Source organism: Anomaloglossus baeobatrachus, chromosome 4, assembly GCF_048569485.1.
Source record: "Anomaloglossus baeobatrachus isolate aAnoBae1 chromosome 4, aAnoBae1.hap1, whole genome shotgun sequence".
Lineage (NCBI taxonomy): Eukaryota > Metazoa > Chordata > Amphibia > Anura > Aromobatidae > Anomaloglossus > Anomaloglossus baeobatrachus.
The window spans coordinates 442,061,805-442,083,695 of NC_134356.1; the positions used below are offsets into that span (position 1 = coordinate 442,061,805).

Consider the following 21,891-nt stretch of genomic DNA (forward strand, 5'->3'; position numbering starts at 1 on the left):
TGCTAGATCTGGTGAGAGCACTCAGAATCTACATTTCCCGCACGGCGCCCATACGCCGTGCCGATGCACTTTTCGTCCTTGTCGCTGGTCCGCGCAAGGGGTTGCAGGCTTCTAAAGCCACCCTGGCTCGATGGATCAAAGAACCAATTCTAGAGGCCTACCGTTCTGCGGGGCTTCCGGTTCCTTCGGGGCTAAAAGCCCACTCCACCAGAGCCGTGGGTGCGTCCTGGGCATTACGTCACCAGGCTTCGGCTCAACAGGTGTGCCAGGCAGCTACCTGGTCCAGTCTGCACACTTTCACCAAGCATTATCAGGTGCATACCTATGCTTCGGCGGATGCCAGCTTAGGTAGAAGAGTCCTGCAGGCGGCAGTGACACCCCCGTAGGGGAGGGCTGTTTTGCAGCTCTAACATGAGGTATTTATTTACCCACCCAGGGACAGCTTTTGGACGTCCCAATCGTCTGGGTCTCCCAATAGAGCGCTGAAGAAGAAGGGAATTTTGTTACTTACCGTAAATTCCTTTTCTTCTAGCTCTTATTGGGAGACCCAGCACCCGCCCTGTTGTCCTTCGGGATGTTTTTTTTGTTGTTTGCGGGTACACATGTTGTTCATGTTGAACGGTTTTTCAGTTCTCCGATGTTATTCGGAGTTAATTTGTTTAAACCAGTTATTGGCTTCCTCCTTCTTGCTTTGGCACTAAAACTGGAGAACCCGTGATACCACGGGGGGGTATAGCCAGAGGGGGAGGGGCCTTGCACTTTTAATGTAGTGCTTTGTGTGGCCTCCAGAGGGCAGTAGCTATACCCCAATCGTCTGGGTCTCCCAATAAGAGCTAGAAGAAAAGGAATTTACGGTAAGTAACAAAATTCCCTTCTTCTCCTGTATAAACACATGACTGCTTATTATTCTTTAATGATTTGTTTGCCATGTACAACTCTTTATGTCTTCATAGTTACATTTGAGCCTCTCGCTGGGATCTGGAGGAGAACAGTCAAACAAAGAGGAAAATGACATTGTTGCCATCGGCTCAATCAACCTCCTTTTAAAGAGCATCGGAGCCACACTTACTGATGTGGATGATCTCGTTTTCAAGTACGTTTTCATTTTGTTTTATTGCAATCAGGTGGGAGAGGGCACACAAAAATATTGCTGTACATAATAAGCATCTGGTTGGGAGGGACAGATTCCGCTGCTAGGCCAATTTTACACAAGCTTATTACAAGTCAATTTTTGCCCCCATATTAAGACTGAGTAATATAGGCACAAAAAATATCACATGAAGCTAGGCTTTATTCAGGACCTAAATTTTATTCTTTTGAAAGTAGAGGAATAAATTCAACAAAAAAAGAAACAAAACTAATTCTGCTGCCAGAAGAATTGGCATTTACATCTGATTATTGCGATGTGCAGCTGTTCTCAGTGTATAGCAGCAGGCAGCCGGAAATGCTCAGTTCGGAACTGCCCCTTCTTCTGATAACAGATGCATCTGAGTGCTGCACATATGCCTCCCATTCAAATCAATAGGAGGTGGATGTGCAGTACCCAACAACAGCTGCTATCAGAAAATAGAGCAGCTTCGTAGCTGAGCATTTCCGGCCGCCTGCTGCTGCCGCTGGTGCCAGGAACAGCTGATCAGCGAGGTACCTGGTGTCAGACCCCAGCCAATAAGAGATTGATGACCAATCCTAAGGATAGGCAGTTAATGTTAAATTAGTGGACAACCCCTTTAACATAAATGGGTGCATAATTATGATCATAAGGAGTCATCATGATGATCTATTAATATTGAGGGGTGCATTCTGATAAGACAGTGTTACCCAACTCCAGTCTTCAAGAACCACCAACAGTGTGTGTTTTCAGTATTTTATTAGTATTGGATAGGTAACAATTTAATCATTTGTACAGGTGATGATGATTCCAACAGCTGTACAATGCTATGAAAATCCTGAAAACATGACCTGTTGGTGACTCTTGACTGGAGCTGGGGAATATTGTGCACTGGGCCAATATACTGTGCTTGCACTGGGGTCCACTTCTTTGTCTGCCCTTGCTCTGCAGGCCATGTGTTAAATAGACTTCTGCCACTAGATGGCGCACAAGGCAATCAATGAAACAATTAAAACTCCGGACAAAGCAGAAACTCTGAAATCCGTTTTTTTCCTTTATAAAAAGTTCCTAGAGGTAATATTCTTAGTTCAGTTATTCTGATGTGATTTTAATCCCTGGCAATATTATTGGTATTAAAAAATGAATCATAGAAAAAAAATCATTTTGGAATTTGTGTTGGTGTAAAATGTCCATAGTATTTCTGCATTACCAGGGCAAGAATATCCTAGACCTTTTATGACCTTAAGAAATGAGAGAGGGTTACAAGCCACATCCAGCTCTCCCTCTCACAGTAGTCACATCCAGAGCCCCCATTACTAGAATGACACCCAAAGCTTCTCCATAGAAATCACATTGAGGTAGTATGCCAAGATCCAAAGCATCCTACCCTACCTCCATAGCTACTCACAAATGCACCATCTGGAGACCTGCTTTTTATAACAATTTGCTAGACAACACCAATCTGGCAGACAACCTCCATCCACAAATCATGGGCCTGCTAGCCACATGTGGCTACCAAGATACAGGTTGGGGACCCCTGTCCTAGAGGCTTATAGAAGTCCTCTATAAAGCCTGACTAATTTCTCCTAAATGTGAGTGCTAACACTGAGTTATCTTTCACTATCTTTTTCCACATAATTGTGGAATAGTGACTATATTAACTTTTCCACATTATGCATGAAAACGAGTAGTTTAAACAGAAAGTCATTCTAATTTTGTTTTCTTATAAATCAGTAATACACAGGAAATGAGTAACTTTTGTAAAATATTTTATTAGAGAAATCTGTCTCTTCTTGTCGTAGAATGATCAATAATTGTCACAATTCACATGTAAAATCTGTCTCAAGTAACTACAGAGTTCCCGTAAGGAGATGATGGTTGATGCTCATGAAGTTCTATGCAGAACTGTGTCTGACAGAAGACCTTGCAGCAGATGCCGGTCTCTACCTCCAGCTACACCTCCCTCCTCCTCTTCCCAGAGAATTTATAAATCAAACTGTCATCTCAGTACTTGAAACGTCTGTCTTCACTGAACACAGATTTGCCCCAAGAATTGAGTGTGAAAGATAAATCCTGAAGGAGAAAGAAGCAACTTTTTCGAAGATATATCACAAAGTTGCTTATTTTTATGTATACTATTGATTTATGAAGTGAAAATTAAAATGATAGGTACACGTTATCATTTTGGCAGTTATAAGCCTTCAGGCACTATTGCCTTTAATTATGGGCGAACCCCCCCCCCCGATGTTCGCGTCAAGAACGTTTTGTAAAGATCGAGTTTGGGTTCTGAGATAACGTGCACTTGCGTCTGAACACCGAACTTGGACTTTACAGTTATGTGATGGGACGGGGGGGCTGTAAAATAAAGAATATAATTAATAATAAACATTGTCATTATACTTACCACTCTCGCAACGCGTCCTGCAGACTGTCTTCCGGCCGCTTCTGCTTCTGTGTCCGATCATTGCTGTGCCCCCGGGTTACAGGACCTTCCATGACATCATAGCTATGTAACCAGTCTGATGTGAATGTTGTACAGACACTGGGTTACAGACTGGTCACATGGCTATTACGTCACGGAAGGTCCTGTAACCCACGAGGTATCAACATTCACACCAGACTTTTCACATGGCTATGACGTCATGGAAGGTCCTGTAAGTCAGATGTAGCAGAGCTTAAGATGCTAGCCCGCCTTTGGACTACGTCGGAGGGGTTTTTTTGAGTAATAAAGATGGAGTCCTAAATGTCTTCTGTTTTATTTCTAATAAAATATTTTTTCTGTGGTGTTGTTTTATTTTACTGTTAAAATAACAGACCATCACAGACACTGTTACAGAGTGGACGTCTGTGATTGGATGCTGGAGTAACCTGATATATTCTAGCATCTAGAATGTATGGGCAAATTCCAGGTTACTCCAACAGCCAATCCCAGACACCCATTCTGCGTGACAGCATCTTTGATTGGTTGTTGGGTCCCTCACACATATAGTAGTGTAAAAATAAATAAATTTAATTTAAAAAAAATTACGTAGCGCTCCGCAGTATTTTTGATTCTCAGCTCAGATAAAGCAGACGGCTATGGGCTTCCACCCCTATCTGCTTGGCTTTACCTTGGCTGGCAAACAAAATACAGGAAGCCCATTAATTTTTTAATTATTTAAAAAAATTATTCGAAAAAAATGCATGAGCTCCGCTGTATTTTAATCGACAGACAGCTGGAGGCTGGGATTCTGAGCGTGGTAAGGCCCAAGCATTTTGGGCCCCCACGCTAAAACCGCAGGCGCCCCTGGAAATGGCACATTGGTTGTTGGCGCCATTTCCAGGCGCTTTACCCTGGTCGTCCAGCAGTCCTGATGGCAGTGGAATGCTGGGTAATAACTGGGTTAATACTATCTTTGTATTCTCAGCTGGTACAAAAACAGAAATTCATGGTGTCATGCCAAATTAGACATGGCCACCATGAATTTCTAATAAACAGTAAAAAAAAAAAAACACACAACACATAGAATTTTTTTTTTATTAGCTATAAAACAAAAACATTTAAAGACTCCATCTGTATTATAAAAAAAATAGTCCAACGTAGTCCACAGGTCGAGCAATGTCACCTCTGCTTCAGCCTTCTGTATAGACAAGTGTCTACAGAGCGAGAAGCAGAGAGAGCAATGTCAGCTCTGCTTCATCACTCTGTACAGACAAGCATCTCTACAGAGAGAGAAGCAGGGAGAACCATGTCAGCTCTGCTTCATCGCTCTGTACAGACATATACAGAGCGACAAGCAGGGAGAGCCATGTCAGCTCTGCTTCATCGCTATGTACAGAGCGAGAAACAGGCTGACACTGAGGGTATGATTCCACCTGCGTATGACTCATGCATTCTCGCATTGCATCATCCCGCACGACTTGACTCACTTCGGACAGGGGCGGCTCAGCTGCATGGAAATAAATGCAGCAAACGCGCTCCTCTTGGGAGTGTGTGCGGTGTGCCTGGTGATGCAATGCGACACTCGCACAGTGATAGTCAAAGTTCACCCGAGTCCATGAGCCATGGACTCGGGTGAACTCTGACGTCACCGCAAACACGGCCGAAAACAGCCGAAGATTGCCAAGTGACGAGCAGTACAATGAATACCCCCGGAAGTTAACAGGACCTTCAATGACGTCATACCCATGTGACCAGTCTGTAAGCCAATGTCTGTACAACATTGACACCAGACTATGACATAATGGAAAGTTCTTTAGTTAGTGGTGGTTACCCAGGGGCACAGCAATGATCGGATGCGGAAGCAGAAGCGGCCGGGAGACAGTCTGCAGGACGCGTCGCGGGACCTGTAAGTATAATCAGAATGTTTTTTAATAATGTGTTTTTTTTGTTTTTTTTTTATACAGCCCATAGACCCGAACTGTAACACTGGCTTCCCAGGAAAGTTCATGTTCGGGATCATGTGCACGAACACTTTTTGTTCGGTACGAACCCCGAACTTTACAGTTCGGTTTCGTCCATCGCTAATGGCCTTCCTTTGTTCCAAATTCATTTCTTGCATATACGGTATCTGACAACCTTTTTTGTCCACAGATTGGCTTGTTTTGAAGTAAGATATAAGTTCTACAAGAAAGATCAACTCATGAAACTTGTTATCAGACACTACAGTGAGCAGGTGAGATATTCATACTGTCAAGACACCTGTATACATCACAAGTTACTTCTATTTGTATATGGCCAGCATATTCCAGAACATTTACATTTCAGAGGATAGATGTACAAGCAAACTATAATACTTGTATGACAAAAACAAATTAATTTAAACAGTAGAAGTGAGCGTATACGTCCTATGAGGAAAGAGGGATGACATAAATTATAAAAAAAAAATGCTTGTTTTATACATTGGCCCAGTTATCCCTTGTAGAGGACATGGTGCTACACTCAAAAGGATTCTACCAGTAGGTTATTGCAATGTAATCTGATAGCAGCATAAGGTAGGGATAGGGACCTAATTCCAGCAATTTCACTTTTTTCTCTGCTACAGATCTAGAAGACCTCAGGATGCTGAGCCCTCTATTACTCCGCCCACACCAGTGATTATTAGATTTCTGTCAATATACATTTTAGACAGGAAGCTACCAGTTAATCATGGGGGACTGGGAGGCACATAACATAGTCCTCTAGTGATAATTTCCTACTGATAAAACACGGATTTAATTGAAAACACAGCGCTGGAATCGGGGTCTCTCCTCCATCGTGCTGAAAGCAGTCCTCCATCCAATGTACAGCTAGAAACTTCCTAGCCTGATAAAGTAATCTGAAAGGTGTCTGGGTAATTAAATGTTCATAACAGCGTGGTCGGCCACAGTTTTATGCACTTCAGAAAATACACCGCTCGAAAAAAACCAAGACAGAGTCCAGAGTTACTGCTGCTTCATGATAGTGAATGGGATCCCTCGGGAGTGTCATCTGAATAGTGTCATTCGGAGATTTAGATGTAAACCCCAAAGTAAGTGATCAGTGTAGAGCACAGGATAAATGTGATCCAAAATGTCATGTAAAATGTTCCCAATAAAAGCTTACACTCATTCCATAAAAAAACAAAACAAGCCTCCACTCAGGTCCATTATCTGTCAGTAGAAATATAGGGGGCTTCCACATTACTGGTTACTCAAAAGCTTTGGAAAAGCGCCATGGGTTCCCCCAGAAAGTAATCCAGCAAAATCTGTGTTCCCAAATCCTAATGCTCTCTTCTAAGCCCCACAATGTGCTAAACCACATCTAGTGTCCACATGTTTGACATTTCTGTAGTAAGGAGAACCCATACCATGTGTACATATCTAGATACACGAGCTAGGCAAAATCTATGGGCAGTACAATGTACGTGCACTACAATGGCAGATTTACACTTTTCACTCTGCAACATCCATTACTGTTCGTTTCTGGAAAACGCACAGGAAGTCAAACTAGTCACTACACCTGTGGGTAAATTCAGACTGTTGTCATTTTCCAAAATAGGGACACCTCAGGGGGGGATTCTGCTCTCTTGGCCCTTAGGGAGTCTTTATAGGGAGTCTGCAAACTATTTTAGGAAAATCTGTGCTCCAAGGGTCAAATAGCTCTCCTTTCCTCCATTGCAAGTCTCGCCGTGTGGCTAAGCAGTACTGTACAGCCATCATATGCCATTGTTGCCATTGTTACCCATTTACCTTTTGAAAATGTAAAATTTAGGGCTAAAACCAAATTTTTGTGATAAAAATGTAATTCTTTTTTATCCACTGTCAAATTCTGTGACAAACCTCTTATGTCAATATGATCACTGAATTCATTGATAGTTGTAATTTGTAAAATGGGGTCACTTATGGGGGAGTTCTGATATTCTGGCACCTCAGGGGCTCTGCCAATGTGACATGACACTTGCAAACCATAACCGCAAAATTGGCACTATAATATGGTGCTCATTCCTTTTTTAGCTTTCCACTATGCCTGAAAAATAGTTCTTGATTACATGTAGGGTTTTGGCGCACTCTGGAGAAATTGCACAACAAACTGTGTGGTTCTTTTTCCTATTAACCATTATATAAATTAAAACCTGAAACAAAGAACATTTTTTGTGGTAAAATATAATTCTTCTTTTTCACAACCCAATGTTCTAGAATTCTGTGATGCAGCTGTGGTGTCACCATGCTCACTGCATCCCTTGATTAATTTGAGAGGTACAGTTTGTAAAATGGTGTCACTGATGGGGGGGATCTGCTTTTCTAGCACCTCAGGGATTCTGCTAATGTGACATGGCTTTCACTAACCATTTTAGTAAACTCTACACTTCAAAATGGCACTCCTTCCCCTCTGAGCTTTTATACGGTGCTTGAAAAGTAGTTTTTGACCACATATGAGGTATTAAGGTATTAGCGTTAGTATTAAATTCCATGAGATGTGTAGTGTCCAAAATGGGGTCACTTGCTGGGGTTTCTGCTGTTTTGCCATGTCATGGAATCTTCAAATATGACATTGCGTCTGCAATCTATTAATCCAAAATGGCATTCCAAAATTCAAATAGTGCTCTTTCCCTTCCGAGCCCTGCCGTGCGTCAACAAATTTAATTTTCCACTACATATGGGGTGTGGAGACACGGGACTCAGTGGGTGCTCTCGTCCACTGAACCGGCCACCTTTATAAAGACAGCGTGGCTCAGGGCTCATCCTAACTGAACGAACGACCTCCTTAACCGTGGGCGGAATGCGACTCAGACAACACAGGGTGAGGGAATCACAATATTAAGACTTTATTGGATCCCCAAACAATTAACGGCACATAGCACATAACCAGCAAAACACACAAATGTAACAGGCAACAGAGTCTCACCCTTCCGCTGGCTCACCAGGGATTTAGAATGTCCATGCCTCAGAGGTTCCAGGGCTATTTACTCCAATCCAGCAGCACCCCGCTTTTGGCGGGCACCCACCGAGAATGGAATAACGCCAGAATTAGGAAGCTGGCTGAGGTCTGCAAAGTCTGTACCAGGTGACTGAATTGTCCCAACCTGGGTTTCCTTCTTAAATAGTCTCTGGTTTGAAGTCATGTAGCCAAGTGTTCCTTTAGTTGGAGCCAAAGTCCCTAGACCGAGTCCACAAGGTATTCTGATCCTCTAGCCAGCTCCTAAGAGCTTAGACTGGATCATGCAAAATTGTGTGTAGCACTGGTATTTAAAAATTAACCTTTATTAGTTTAGAATTAAAATATATTGTTACACCTAAACAAGTGATATCACAAGGTAGTTGGACACAACGTACCTATTGGATGTACATAATTGAACATACTGGAGTTATTCAATAAACCTTCACAGTCCTCCTAGTTCAGATATAACCATCCAAATAAAATTAAAGTGACATTGTGCAAAACCGTTAATCTCCCAATATTGCACTCCTGCCCTATGAGTAATACTCTTTTGAAAAGTGGCTATGTGCAATTTTAGTACTTGACCGCAGGTCACAAAAACACTGAGGTATGTTCAGGGAAGATAAACGGCTTAAAGTGAAATTAGTGGTCAAAAAGTGCAAATAGTGCAGTCAATGGTGGCAGTGTGATCTATGCTCACCGTCTATCCCACTGTTCACCATTGATACAGGTGTTACCTCACTAGAAGTGGGGGGGGGGGGGCGACTCACAATGCACCACACAATACCCCTAAGGTAACACCATAAACTCAACGTCCTCCTTCCCATGTCACTTTAATTTTATTTGGATGGTTATATCTGAACTAGGAGGACTGTGAAGGTTTATTGAATAACTCCTGTATGTTCAATTATGTACATCCAATAGGTACGTTGTGTCCAACTACTATGTGATATCACTTGTTTAGGTGTAACAATATATTTTAATTCTAAACTAATAAAGGTTAATTTTTAAATACCAGTGCTACACACAATTCCTCAAAATTTGGTATTAAGGATCATGCAAAATCCATCAACCAACTGGTGACTCCAAGAAGTCACCTTTTATAGCCATAGCCTTCCCTTAGTATATACTGTGCCCTTATTGGATTGGTTATACAAGGTTGCTTCTCTTATTGGATGAATTTGAAGCTGCATGGATCATGTTCATTTAAATGATGTGGATAGAAAGACTGAGGATTTTTACATAAAGTCTGCAAGTCACAGACTAGACAATGGCTACTAAGATAATTTACATTAGATTAGCAATACACAACTACCTTACAATGAATGCTCAGAGGGTCTGGTAGAAACAATGGTTTAGCAAACATGAGTTAGCACACAGAAGAACAATACGTCTGGCTAATGTAAGAAATTTTAACCCACGAGACACACTGAAAAAGTCTGTGTCGTCACATGGGGTATCTGTGAACACAGGAGAAATTGCACAATAAATTGTCAGGCCATTTTCTCTTGTTACGGTTATGAAAATGCTAAATTTGAGGCTAAAGCAACATTTTTGTGGGGAAAAAGTAAAATTTTTAAAAAATTTTTTACTTCCACATTGCTTTAGTTTTTGTGAAGCACCTAAATTGTTAATTAACTTCTTGGATGTGATTTTGAGTAGTTTGAGGGGTGCAGTTTTTAGAATGGTGTCAATTTTGGGTATTTTCTGTCAACTAGAGCTCTTAAAGCCACTTCAAATGTGATGTCATCCCTAAAAAAAAAAAAAAAAAAAAAAATTGTTGGAAAAATTAGAAATTACTGATAAACTTTGAACTCTTCTAACTTCTTAAAAAAAAAAAAAGTTTCTCTAATTGCGCTGATGTAAAGCAGACATGAGCAAAAACATTCAATGTTTGAATATATGAAAATGTTATACATTTTTCGTCAAAATTCCGATATTTACACAAATTACAAAAAATTTCAACCTAAATTTACCACTGTCTCACAAAAAATTAATCTCATAATAACCGGGATCTATTGAAGTATGCCAGTGTTCTAACCACACTGGTCAGAATTGTAAAATTTTGCCTGGTTAGGAAGATGGAAACAGCTGGGGGTGAAGGGGTTAAAACTGTATGCTAGGTAACATATGTCAGAGAACTGTTAAAGTACAAAAAAGATCTTGGCCATGAGTTGAGTTTTGCTTTTATTTTACAGGTAATTGGTTTGGACAATTTGTTTATGTTTTATATTTCTGTCTTTTTTGCTCATCCATTGACAGATTTTTATTTTTTTTGTTATTTGTATCCCTGCAGTTCCTAAAGCAACTTTATGTCCTTGTCTTGGGCCTAGATGTTTTAGGAAATCCCTTTGGCCTAATAAGAGGACTATCAGAAGGAGTGGAAGCTTTCTTCTATGAACCCTTCCAGGTGAGTTTAAAAAAAAAACCTCTATGTTCATTTGATCTTTGATTTATGGGATTTAATTAACAATCATCTAAACAAATTCTGAGTATATTTTTCAGCCATTTTTAGCACTGAATGTAATTTTACTTTCTGAAGGGGGCAGTGCAGGGACCTGAGGAGTTTGCAGAAGGCTTTGTAATTGGTGTGAAGAGCCTCCTTGGACACACGGTTGGTGAGTTATCCTTTTATAGTTTGACAGGACGGCATGGTAATAAGGTAGGAAAATGTACAAACTTTTTGCTGTTTGCTATAAACCAATCAAATACCTTAAACATTGCTAAAATGAAATACCTCAACAAATAACAGATATGCTAATATAACAAAAATCACATGGTTTCTCCAAATTTATCACTAAATTTGAATTTCACTGGCTACTGCCGTCTCAATTAGTGCTCATCCAGATGTCCGCTATTTTCATCAGAGTTTTGGATAAGGTTTCATCAGTATGTAGTCAAAGTGTCGATTTTATTTTATCTGTCATCATTTTTTCTTTTTCTTGTTTTTAATTGCTAACAAGAAAGTTTCTCAAGTCTCTCCTGTCAAACAAACATGCAACTCTGACAGCACTAAGATGCCATTCTAGTGCTGCCTGATTTATTATTTTTTTTTTTTTTTTACAGAGACCCTAGACCTGCATTTCAGTTTGTATATTCGATAATAAATAGGGATAATCGAATACCTCAAATATTCGGCTTTGTGAATATTCGACAAATAACTCGCTGCTAGGCGAATATTCAATGTGCAATGTAAGTCTATGGGAAGCCCGAATCGTTCCAAATAGTTGTTGTTCGGGTTTCCCATAGACTTACATTGCGCATCGAGTATTCGCGAATAGTGGCGACCTATTCGGAAAATATTCGAGAAGCAGAATATTTGAGGTATTTGATCATCCCTAATAATAAACTTAATTTGCAGTGGAGGTTGAATACTATTATTTGCAACTGAATACATTTAGGAATTCTTGGATGTATTGTACTTGTGTTTTGCTTTTCCAATGGATTATTTGTAGGTTATTTTTTGGGGATTCTTTACTGCACGCCGCTTTGTTGACTAAACGGCAATCTTGCAATACAGGAGGAGCAGCTGGAGTAGTTTCACGTATCACTGGGTCGGTGGGAAAAGGATTAGCTGCTATCACTATGGATAAAGAATATCAGCAGAAGAGGAGAGAAGAAATGGGCAGACAGCCAAAGGATTTTGGAGATAGTCTGGCCAAAGGAGGAAAAGGGCTATTGCGGGTAAGTTTCGTAGAGTAAGGAAATGTTAAATAGAAGGTGGCTTAGCATCTGGTGTATTGCTGCTGGTCCGAAACCTCTCACACCCTCCAGGCAGAAGCGTACCAAGGGTTTGGGGGAGAGGGGGGACTTAACTTCTGAATGAGTCCTTCACCATGTAACCATATTAACAACTATGGTGTCACACCCTAAGGGATCATGCAGGCGACCATATTTTCAGTCCGAGTACAACCTGACAAAACATTGGTCCAAATATGATCCAATATTATCTATTAAGGCATTGCAAATGTCGGATATTTTTCCTTAGACCAAGTGGTCCGAGAAAAAATAATAGCAGCATGCACTATTTGCTTCTGTAGGTAGGGTTGCATTCTGCCATTCAAGTCTTTGGGCATGTGAAAAAAATCAGACCAGACTTGGATGACAACCAAGTGTAATCCGATTTTCACAGATTGACAGAATGTAGAAGATGGAGATATTATTTATTTTTTTTCTGTTCTTCTCCACACCCGAGAAAAACAGATCCCGCTCTGATCAAACTGGGATGGAGAAAATACTGTCTTGTAAACCTAGCCTAATAGTGGGTATAGAGGAGCCTCTGTAAAATTGCCCCTATAACAATAAGTGCCCACTTAACGTTTACTAGTGTCTCCCTGCAGGACCCACCTATACACAGCATAATGCACCCATAGCTCCTTATACATAGTATGCTATTCCCACAGTTCCCCAATACACAGTATGATGGGCCCTCAGATCCACTCTACACAGTACGATATCTCCACAGCTCCCTCTATACAGTATATTGGGCCCACAGCTCCTCTATACACAGTATGATCAGATTATCTGTCCGCAACTCCTTTAATCACAATATGATATCCCTACAGCTCTCCTCTACACATTATGATGGACCCGCAGCTGACCTATACACAGTATGATGTTCCCATAGCGCCTTTATACACAGTATGTTAGGCTTACAGCTCCCATCTACACAGTATAATGTTCTCACAGCTCCCCTCTACAAATTATGATGTTCTTACAGCTCCCCTCTATACAGTGTGATGTCCCCACAGCTCCCCTCTAAATAGAGTAATGCCCCCCAACTTTTTGATGACACCACACTGTATTATGGGCCACACAGTAGCCCCCACACTGTAATATGCCCTCTTTGTATCCCCCACGCTGTATAATGGTCCTGTAGTAGCCCCCACACTGTTTCATGCCCCTCACACTGTATGGTTGCGCCCACACTGTGCAATGTACCCACTGTATCCTCCACACTATAGGATGGCCCCTTTAGTAGCTCCCACTCTGCATTATGTCACCCCCTTAATAGCCCCCACTCCGTATAGTAGCCACCATTCTGTATAATGTCCTTCTTCAGCAACCCCTATTCTGTATTATAGTCCCTTCAGTAGCCCCCCACTCTGTATGACAGCCCTTTAGAAGCCCCTAAACAGTATCATTGTACCCTTAGGAGCCCCCACTCTGTATGAAGGCCCCCTTAGTAGGCTACACACTGTATCTTGGCCCCCTCGATAGCCCCCATTATGTATGAGGGGCCCCCTTAATAGTCCCCTCAATTTTTGAAGGCCCACTTAATGGCCCCAATGACCTTCCCAAAATATTACATTTAAAAAAAAATAAATTCATATACTCACCTATCTACAGTGAGTCCAGCAGACAGCAGCAGGTCTTGGCCAGACCAACATAGTGACGTCATCTCGCCAAGACTGATGTCTTGTGCGTGTCACGTCGCAATGACGTCTTCGCGGTGCTCCACCCTGGACTTACTCTTCTGCAGGCATTAAAGTAACCTGCGGCATACAGAATGAAGAGCGGCAATGCAGGGAACTCATTTTTCCCTGAGTTTAACGGCAGTAGTTCCAGGTTGGCTCCTCTAGATCCCAAGTCTTAAGGGAAACCAACTTTTACATGGTAGCTCTTTCACAGCAAAAACTTTTTGGCCCTGATTCAGCATCTGTTTTTTCCTTTTTTGTCTTGTATTAGTTGAATTTGGCATAGTGTCAAAAAACAGGCTTTTTCTTTTTTTCTTTCTCAAATGCTTGTTGCAACGTTTGGCGCTAAAAGTCACAAACATTGCCCCAAAATGTTGGCATACTCAAAAATACACCAAAGTTGCGCCCAATCTGGTAAAAATATCTGGAATTCTTAGACTCTACCCATAAAGCGAAAAACAAGAAGGAACGGATGAGCAGATATAATGTACATTTCAAAACTAGGATAATGGTTTGGCTGTGAACAACTACAAAAAAAAGACAAATCTAGACAAAAAAAGGCAATGATCTATCGATGCCTGAAGCATAACATTTACAATTCTAGTATGACTTAGTTTAAACTAACAAAGGTTTATTTAGTTATTTATTCATCGGAGCGTTAAATCATTATCTTTCACATTGTTAGGTGGGAAATATTATATTTGCATGTGACACTCTGCATTCAAAAGGATTTTTTCCCCTAAAAATAGAGAAAATTATTTTTGCCTCATGAGGATCTTTTGTCTCAGATGGATCTGCCCTGACCATAATGAACAACTTTCACATTAATAACAAGGGAAACGTACGGTTTTCTATCTTTTGAAAACATACCTCACTGCAAGGAGTCGTATCTGAATAGTGATATGTTATGGGAACCTGCTTTTTTTGGCATTGACTGTTACTGTATTGTTTACATAGTCACAAAAATTGCATGAGCTGAATGGACAAGATATGGTGACGGTTGCTATATGCAATGAAATCTCTGTCTTTTAGGGTGTAGTGGGAGGAGTGACTGGAATAATTACAAAGCCGGTAGAAGGTAAGTACCCAACTTTTGCTTAGTTATGACTTACATTTTTGCATTGTAATAATCTAATGTATAAAGCTCAGTGTATGTGTGTGTGTATGTGTGTGTGTGTGTGTATGTATGTATGTATGTCCGCTAAAGGAATCCGCACCGTCGCATTTACAATCACGAAATTTTGCACAGACGCCCCATATGACTCAGGGAACGTCATAGACTATGTTTGGGCGGGAAAATTTAACCCCGTGCTTTCCAGTTACTCTACAAAAATCATGCAGCCATTAAACTGAATGGAGCTGGAAGCTCCAGGCTGTAAATAGCAACTGTCAGTTGTTGCTATAGGAACAAAATAAACTGTTAGTATAAGATAGGATAGATGGATAGAGAGAGACTGAAAAAGACAGCCGGAGAAAGAGACAGCCGGAGAAAGAGGCCGCCCAAAGAGACAACCGCCCAAAGAGAGAGAGACAGACAGACAGATCGAGAGATTGAGACAGATAGACTGATGCAAATACAGAGAGATAGAAACAGACAAGGAAAGAGACAGATAGCGAGACAGACAGACAGCAACACACAGACAGAGACTGGGAGAGAGACAGTTACTATCCCGGGCAACGCCCGGGTACTACAGCTAGTATAAAATAAAAAGCAAAGCGCTTGTTTGTGTGGTACCGCAGATAAAACCAAGAACAAAATGTGATCACAACTGGTCAGCTTATGGTGTGGTACTAATGACACTACATGAACACTTGGTTAAATTAAGCTTAGGTAGTTTCTGTAGCGAAAACAATTCAGCTTGAAAATCTGCATCTAATTCTGACCTTTTATTTAATCAAAAATGTGTGTGTATTTGTGTGTGTATGCATGTATGTATATGTGTGTGTGTGTGTATGTATATATATATATATATATATATAATGTATATGTGTGTATACTGTATGTATATATAGTGTATGTACACTGTATGTATGTATATAAATACTGTATGTGTGTATATACAGTATATATGTATATATACATATACACTGTATGTATATATGTATGTATGTGTGTATATATATATATATATAATATTATTTTATTTATTATTACAGCGCCATTTATTCCATGGCGCTTTAAAAGTGAAGGAGGGTATACGTACAACAATCATATATATATGTACAGTATATATGCGAATGTTAAACAATTAGAAAAGCTTGATGGATGGAGGTGAAAAGTTCACACACTGTGGGAGAGAGGCATATATACCAGACAGATTTCGTTAGCCATCATTTACTTGCTGGAATACGTTGTGGAATTCTGGAATGCTTGCTTTATGCACTCTGCACATAAGGAATGTTTTGACATCGAGTAATTTGGAGCTTTTTCATCTTAATCTATTGATTGATTTGTGACTTCCTCTCAAAAAAGAATGTAGACTTCATTATCAACAATTTCAATTTTCCATAGCTGAAATCTGTACAGTATTGATGCCAGTAATTAAAGTCCAATGGGGGTTTTTTTCATACTTTTTTTTTTCTGTAGGAGCAAAGAAAGAGGGAGCTGCTGGGTTCTTCAAAGGAATAGGAAAAGGACTTGTAGGTGTTGTGGCAAGACCTACAGGTGGAATTATTGATATGGCAAGCAGCACTTTCCAGGGAATTCAGAGGTATGAAAGTCCAGAGGAAACTGATCCTGCGTGGAAGCAAGCGCATCAATGATTGCTAACTCCACCCCTCCAATTGTATTTATTGCATTTAAATGACTGCACCTATTTTATGAATAGCATGAAAATGATATTGGATTAGTAATATGTTTCACTTCTCTTAAAACTGGTGAGAAACATAAGTTTGTACTTTTTGCACTAATTCTGCCCTTAATTAACGCATGCGTACCTATGCTGTCCTATTTCACTTTTTCCATTTCTACGTTCATCTTGTGCATGACCCTTTCCTAAGTTCTGTATAGCAAAATAGATCACTACAGCTGTTTGTTAGAAAGGATAACGCTGCCATCACAAATTTATTGGAAGAAATTGCTGGAGAGACAATAAGGCGTGAATAGGGTCTTATCCGAGATAAGATTGGTACAACAGATGATAGTCGCTCACATGGGGTAGTTGTGAGAAGCCACAACCAATATAACACTTAGTTGAATCTGAACGGATGCTGCAGTCCCCGTGATCAGATCAGAAAGAAGAGAAGCGGTTAACTCACTGCCCTGCCATGTATGATAAAGGAATTGGTGAGTGCATGGTTGCCGCTCACACACCAATTGATGCTTAGGTTGTGCTGTTTGTTGGCCTGCAGCTACAAACTGGTTATTCGTTGGGCACCGTATGAAAAATCTCGTAAAAACTTAGTGCCCAATGGATGTCCGATTTGTAGTTGAAGGCCAGCAAATGGCACAACCTAAGCATCTGTTGATGTGAGTGGCGGCCATGCCACTCACCAATTCCTTTATCATACATGGCAGTGCGGTAGATTAACCCTTTCTTCAGTCTCCAATCTTTCACACATTTATTGAAATGGATGCTAAATAGATTGCTGAGAGGTGGGAAATAGAAACAATGTCTTTCCAGCTTTAACATATTTGACACTTTGAATTCATTTAAAGGTAACTTGTCACCTAGAATATGCGTTCTGACCCATCAGCAGATGCATGTGTGCCCTACACCTCCCTACCTATCCTTGTGTTGTAAAATTGTATAATATGAAAGTAATAAAAAAACGTTTTATTACCTTCATATTTCCTATGTAAATTAGAGAGCTGCTGGCCACATGGGCGGCGCCTTGCCCTATGGACGTCTGCATACTTTTCGTGGTATCACGCCCCTGTGGGCGCGTGATACCATGGAGTCACATGAGCGACGTTCCCGTCGCTTATTCTATCCTGCGCGCATTGTGTCGGGCTTCTTTCCCGGGTGTTCACTCGCCGCCTTCAGACGCGCACTTCGCATGCGCAGTGCATGTCTGAAATTGTCAAGGAGAACGCGGAAGAGAAGCCTGCCGCAATTGTAAGTATAAACACGCGCAGGATAGAATGAGCGACGGGGACGTCGCTCATGTGACTCCATGGTATCATGCCCACAGTGGCGTGATACCACGGAAAGTATGCAGACGTCCATAGGGCAAGGCACCGCCCATGTGGCCAGCGGCTCTCTAATTTACATAGGAAATATGAAGGTATTAAAACGTTTTTTCTTACTTTAATATTATACAATTTTACAACACAAGGATGGGTAGTTAGGTGTAATTAGGGCACACATGCATCTGTTGATAGGTCAGAACGCATATTCTAGGTGACAGGTTCCCTTTAAACCCTGACTTGTGAAATTAGACCTTTCCTATTGACACTTGATACAGACATTGTAGTAGGTGAGTGTAAGAGGACTGATTCACATACATTGTTTTTGTGAACAAAAGGTGCCATTGCATAATTGTAATTCATAGTGAAATTCACTCCTTATGGTTGAACCGACAGTACAGATTTTTTACCCAGTCCGCCATAATGCTTTTTTTTACTTTGTAATTATTGCCCCTTTAAACTACCTTGTGTAGATATCAGATTTCCAAGTTTGCTCCATTTAGAGTAATAATTGACTTTTCTCAATATGTTTGAGAACGGTCTATGCCATTATTTTGTCATTCAAACATATCTTTTCTTAAATGTGTATTTGTTAAAATTTGTTGAAAATTAAAAGGTTGCAAAATACCTGTCAATATTAAAATGTAAGAAATTGCAGATTCCACAAAACAAGAACAGTATAGCCATTCACCTAGGAAATGATTACAGTCCAACAAACATTTGTTTTTCTTTCCTGACATGATCTTGGTTCACTCATCGCTATACCTTCACCAATACCCTTTCTTATTGCTGGCTACTCTGAATGCCTTTGCAAGGGCCGTGCAACCCAACCATTTTTTGGCTTTATCCCCTTGTTAGGGTTTCCCTCTTTTATTTTAAAATACGATATAAGAATTACTAATCCTTAAAGGGGTGTTCTGAGATTTGGTAGTTATCCCCTATCTAAAAGATGGTCACTAATTTCCTGACTTTTGGGGGAAAAGGGGTTGGGGGGGTTAAACCACTATGACTTCCATGGATCATGAGAATGGAGCTTTGGTTGATTGGTTGATCATTCGCAATGCTGATCAAATCCATTCCTAGTGATACGGTTGTAGATAGCTGAACACTGCCAATGGCCGGTCTTTGCCTCTCCCTTAAGAATGAATAAAGCATCAGCGCTCGTAATCGTATTCCATTCCGTTCACATGGGTCTTTTAAGACCACTCTCTTTTTCCAGATGGTTGGGGGTCCCAGCGGTTGGGCGACCATCGATCACGCAGTTATATAGATAACTTCCAAACTTAAGAATACCCCTTTAACTCCTCTATATGCATGTGATTGTTACATATGAAAAAGCTACTATTAAAATAAACTTTAGCATTTTAGGCCTTCTTATTCTCAAAGTGAATGCCGATAATTTAGCACAAAGTGATGCAACAGTCGTGCTTCATTTATCATATCACTCCCGGTCTGCTGCTGGTGAAATTTTCTCCATTTGCTGTCCCTACTTCTCCATACTAGAGGCTGAGCACTTTCCTCAGTAAGAAAGCATCTTCTCCTGGGCAGCTCCTCTTCTCTGCTTGCCTTGTCTTCTCATTGACATGCAGATGACGCTGTATCCCACTTGCATATATTTTCTAGACTAAAGTATTTTACTCCAGCTCCTGTTGCTTATTATCTCTGTTTTTTTTCCCTGTCACATTTCTTCTGGAGCTGCATTTCTTCTTTTGGACTGTAGCATCCTTTGAAGCTTGTTTCCTGTTTCAAATTTACATGTTTGAGGAAAATCAAAAATAAAATTAAACGATGTGTATCTGAGGTCTTTCTTTCTTTTCAATCTATCAAGTGTTTGACTTAACTTGGTACTTACGTGGCCTGATGCTTCTATTTCCACTCTATTATTCTCCTTCAGATTGTAAGCTCTTACGAACAGATCCTTTCTACATAATGGCTATGCTATGCTGTAAAGAGTTTTGCTCTACTAAACCAATTGTTTTAGTATTGTATTATTTGAAGAAATGTACTAGAATATCTTGTGTGATTATATCTTAAAGCGTAACTGCCATTTTAGTTTTTATCTAATAATAATGTAGAGCAAACAATTTTAAATAACTTATAAATATACTTTATAAATCAAATTAGGAAGTAAACCTTCTGGAAGATGTCCCCCTGGTCTGTTTCTGAACCAGACATAAGCTCATTCTCAGGGAAAATCTATCTTCTTACTCTGCTTGGCAGTGACTTCTCAGTGCTTGGTCAGCTACTAGCTTGGCACAGAGCCCCCCTGCGCCGTGCGCACAGCCCCCCTGCGCCGTGCGCACAGCCCCCCTGCGCCGTGCGCACAGCCCCCTGCGCCGTGCGCACAGCCCCCCTGCGCCGTGCGCACAGCCCCCCTGCGCCGTGCGCACAGCCCCCCTGCGCCGTGCGCACAGCCCCCCTGCGCCGTGCGCACAGCCCCCCTGCGCCGTGCGCACAGCCCTCACCCCACCTTCCCTGTACACAAGGTATTCTGATGTCATCTAGCTACTAATCAGTAACATGACTCTTCTCAGCTGCTGTCTTCTGTGTTGTCTGTGACTGTGATATGGTTTCAGCCAATGTGCCTCAGCACGCTCAATAAATGTATAATGCGTTACACACTACAACTCTGTCCAGCAGTTCACACTCTGCTAAGAATAGAGACAGGATTTAGATAGAGAACTCTACACATAGTTATAGATAGGTAAGTCTGATATCTATAGCTATCTATCTACGCACCTATTCATGTACAGTACATCTTTTTCTACCTGTACGTCTACTATATCTATATATTACATATCTCATCTATCTACATGCGGACCACGAGAAGCAGCCAGAGCGGGTCAGAGCATAATGAAAGTACGGAACCTGAAGTGTGTGCTGTGAATATTGGTCGTATAGCAAAGCATTGCTCGCAAATAGAGTTATAAATTTGCAGCAAGCTTTGCTTGTATAGCTAAATGCTCGCACACCGCGTTACTTGTAATCTGAGGTTCTACTGTATGTGGATTTCTTGAAGCAGCTGGAAGTTAGTCTAAAAAATCGTCCCAATATGAAATTTGCAAGATTTCTAAATTGTATTTATTTTTTTTTTTTTTCGTAAAAATTGGATATGGAAAAAAGTAATTGCAAATTAAAAAAAAAAAAAAGAATTTAACTAAAAACCGATTTAGCAATAGGTCATATTCAAAGATGGATTTATTGGATAAGGGAATTTGCCACTTCATGCCCAATGTGTTTGATGAAAATCCTTTGTAAGTAAATGACTATGTAGAAGGTTTTGGGAGTGTGACATACTGCTCTATCATACCCTTCATTTGTTGGGTAGCATGCAATGAACATAATAACAAGAACTGAAGAACTGCAGCGGTTGGAGAATATGGTGCTGGCTATGAGTATTCATGCAACTGAAAAGCTTTTGCTCCAGTTATCACAACCTGCAATTAGTGGAAAGCTTGATCTCATTAATTTGTCACACATTTATTAATGTTAGAAAAGTTGGGTAACAAATTAATGCATCAATAAATCTGCTGAAAGTGAAAAAGTAATCCACTGGCTTAAAATAAATGCGATAAATTTGGTTATAGTCATATGCAGTGGCATAATGTGGAGCTAATTGTCCCCAATACAAAGACTCCAACAGGGCCCCTAACGATCATAATATTATAATAATAATAATAGTTATTATTATTATTATTATCATAGGTCTGTAATAGTATTGGTGTTCTCATCTGAGCTAAAAGGATCTTGGTGTGACTGCAAACCTTCACCTACTATAGTTACGGTCATAATAATACTATGGATTATGTGCAACAGCTAATTTATCTTTTAAATATGGAATTAATATCATTGTTACCTT

General features: G+C 40.5%; 1 protein-coding gene across 4 annotated transcripts in view; it reads left to right on the forward strand.

Annotated features, from left to right (window-relative positions):
* Positions 1–21,891, forward strand: part of VPS13C (vacuolar protein sorting 13 homolog C) — a 492,503-nt gene that overhangs the window by 432,800 nt on the left and 37,812 nt on the right. For all 4 annotated transcript variants that reach the window (XM_075345525.1, XM_075345526.1, XM_075345527.1 and 1 more), the window contains 7 exons: positions 954–1,093; positions 5,682–5,763; positions 10,783–10,896; positions 11,029–11,104; positions 12,007–12,170; positions 14,936–14,981; positions 16,491–16,614. In XM_075345525.1, coding sequence (XP_075201640.1) covers positions 954–1,093; positions 5,682–5,763; positions 10,783–10,896; positions 11,029–11,104; positions 12,007–12,170; positions 14,936–14,981; positions 16,491–16,614 — 746 coding nt within the window. The remainder of the gene's footprint in view (positions 1–953; positions 1,094–5,681; positions 5,764–10,782; positions 10,897–11,028; positions 11,105–12,006; positions 12,171–14,935; positions 14,982–16,490; positions 16,615–21,891) is intronic.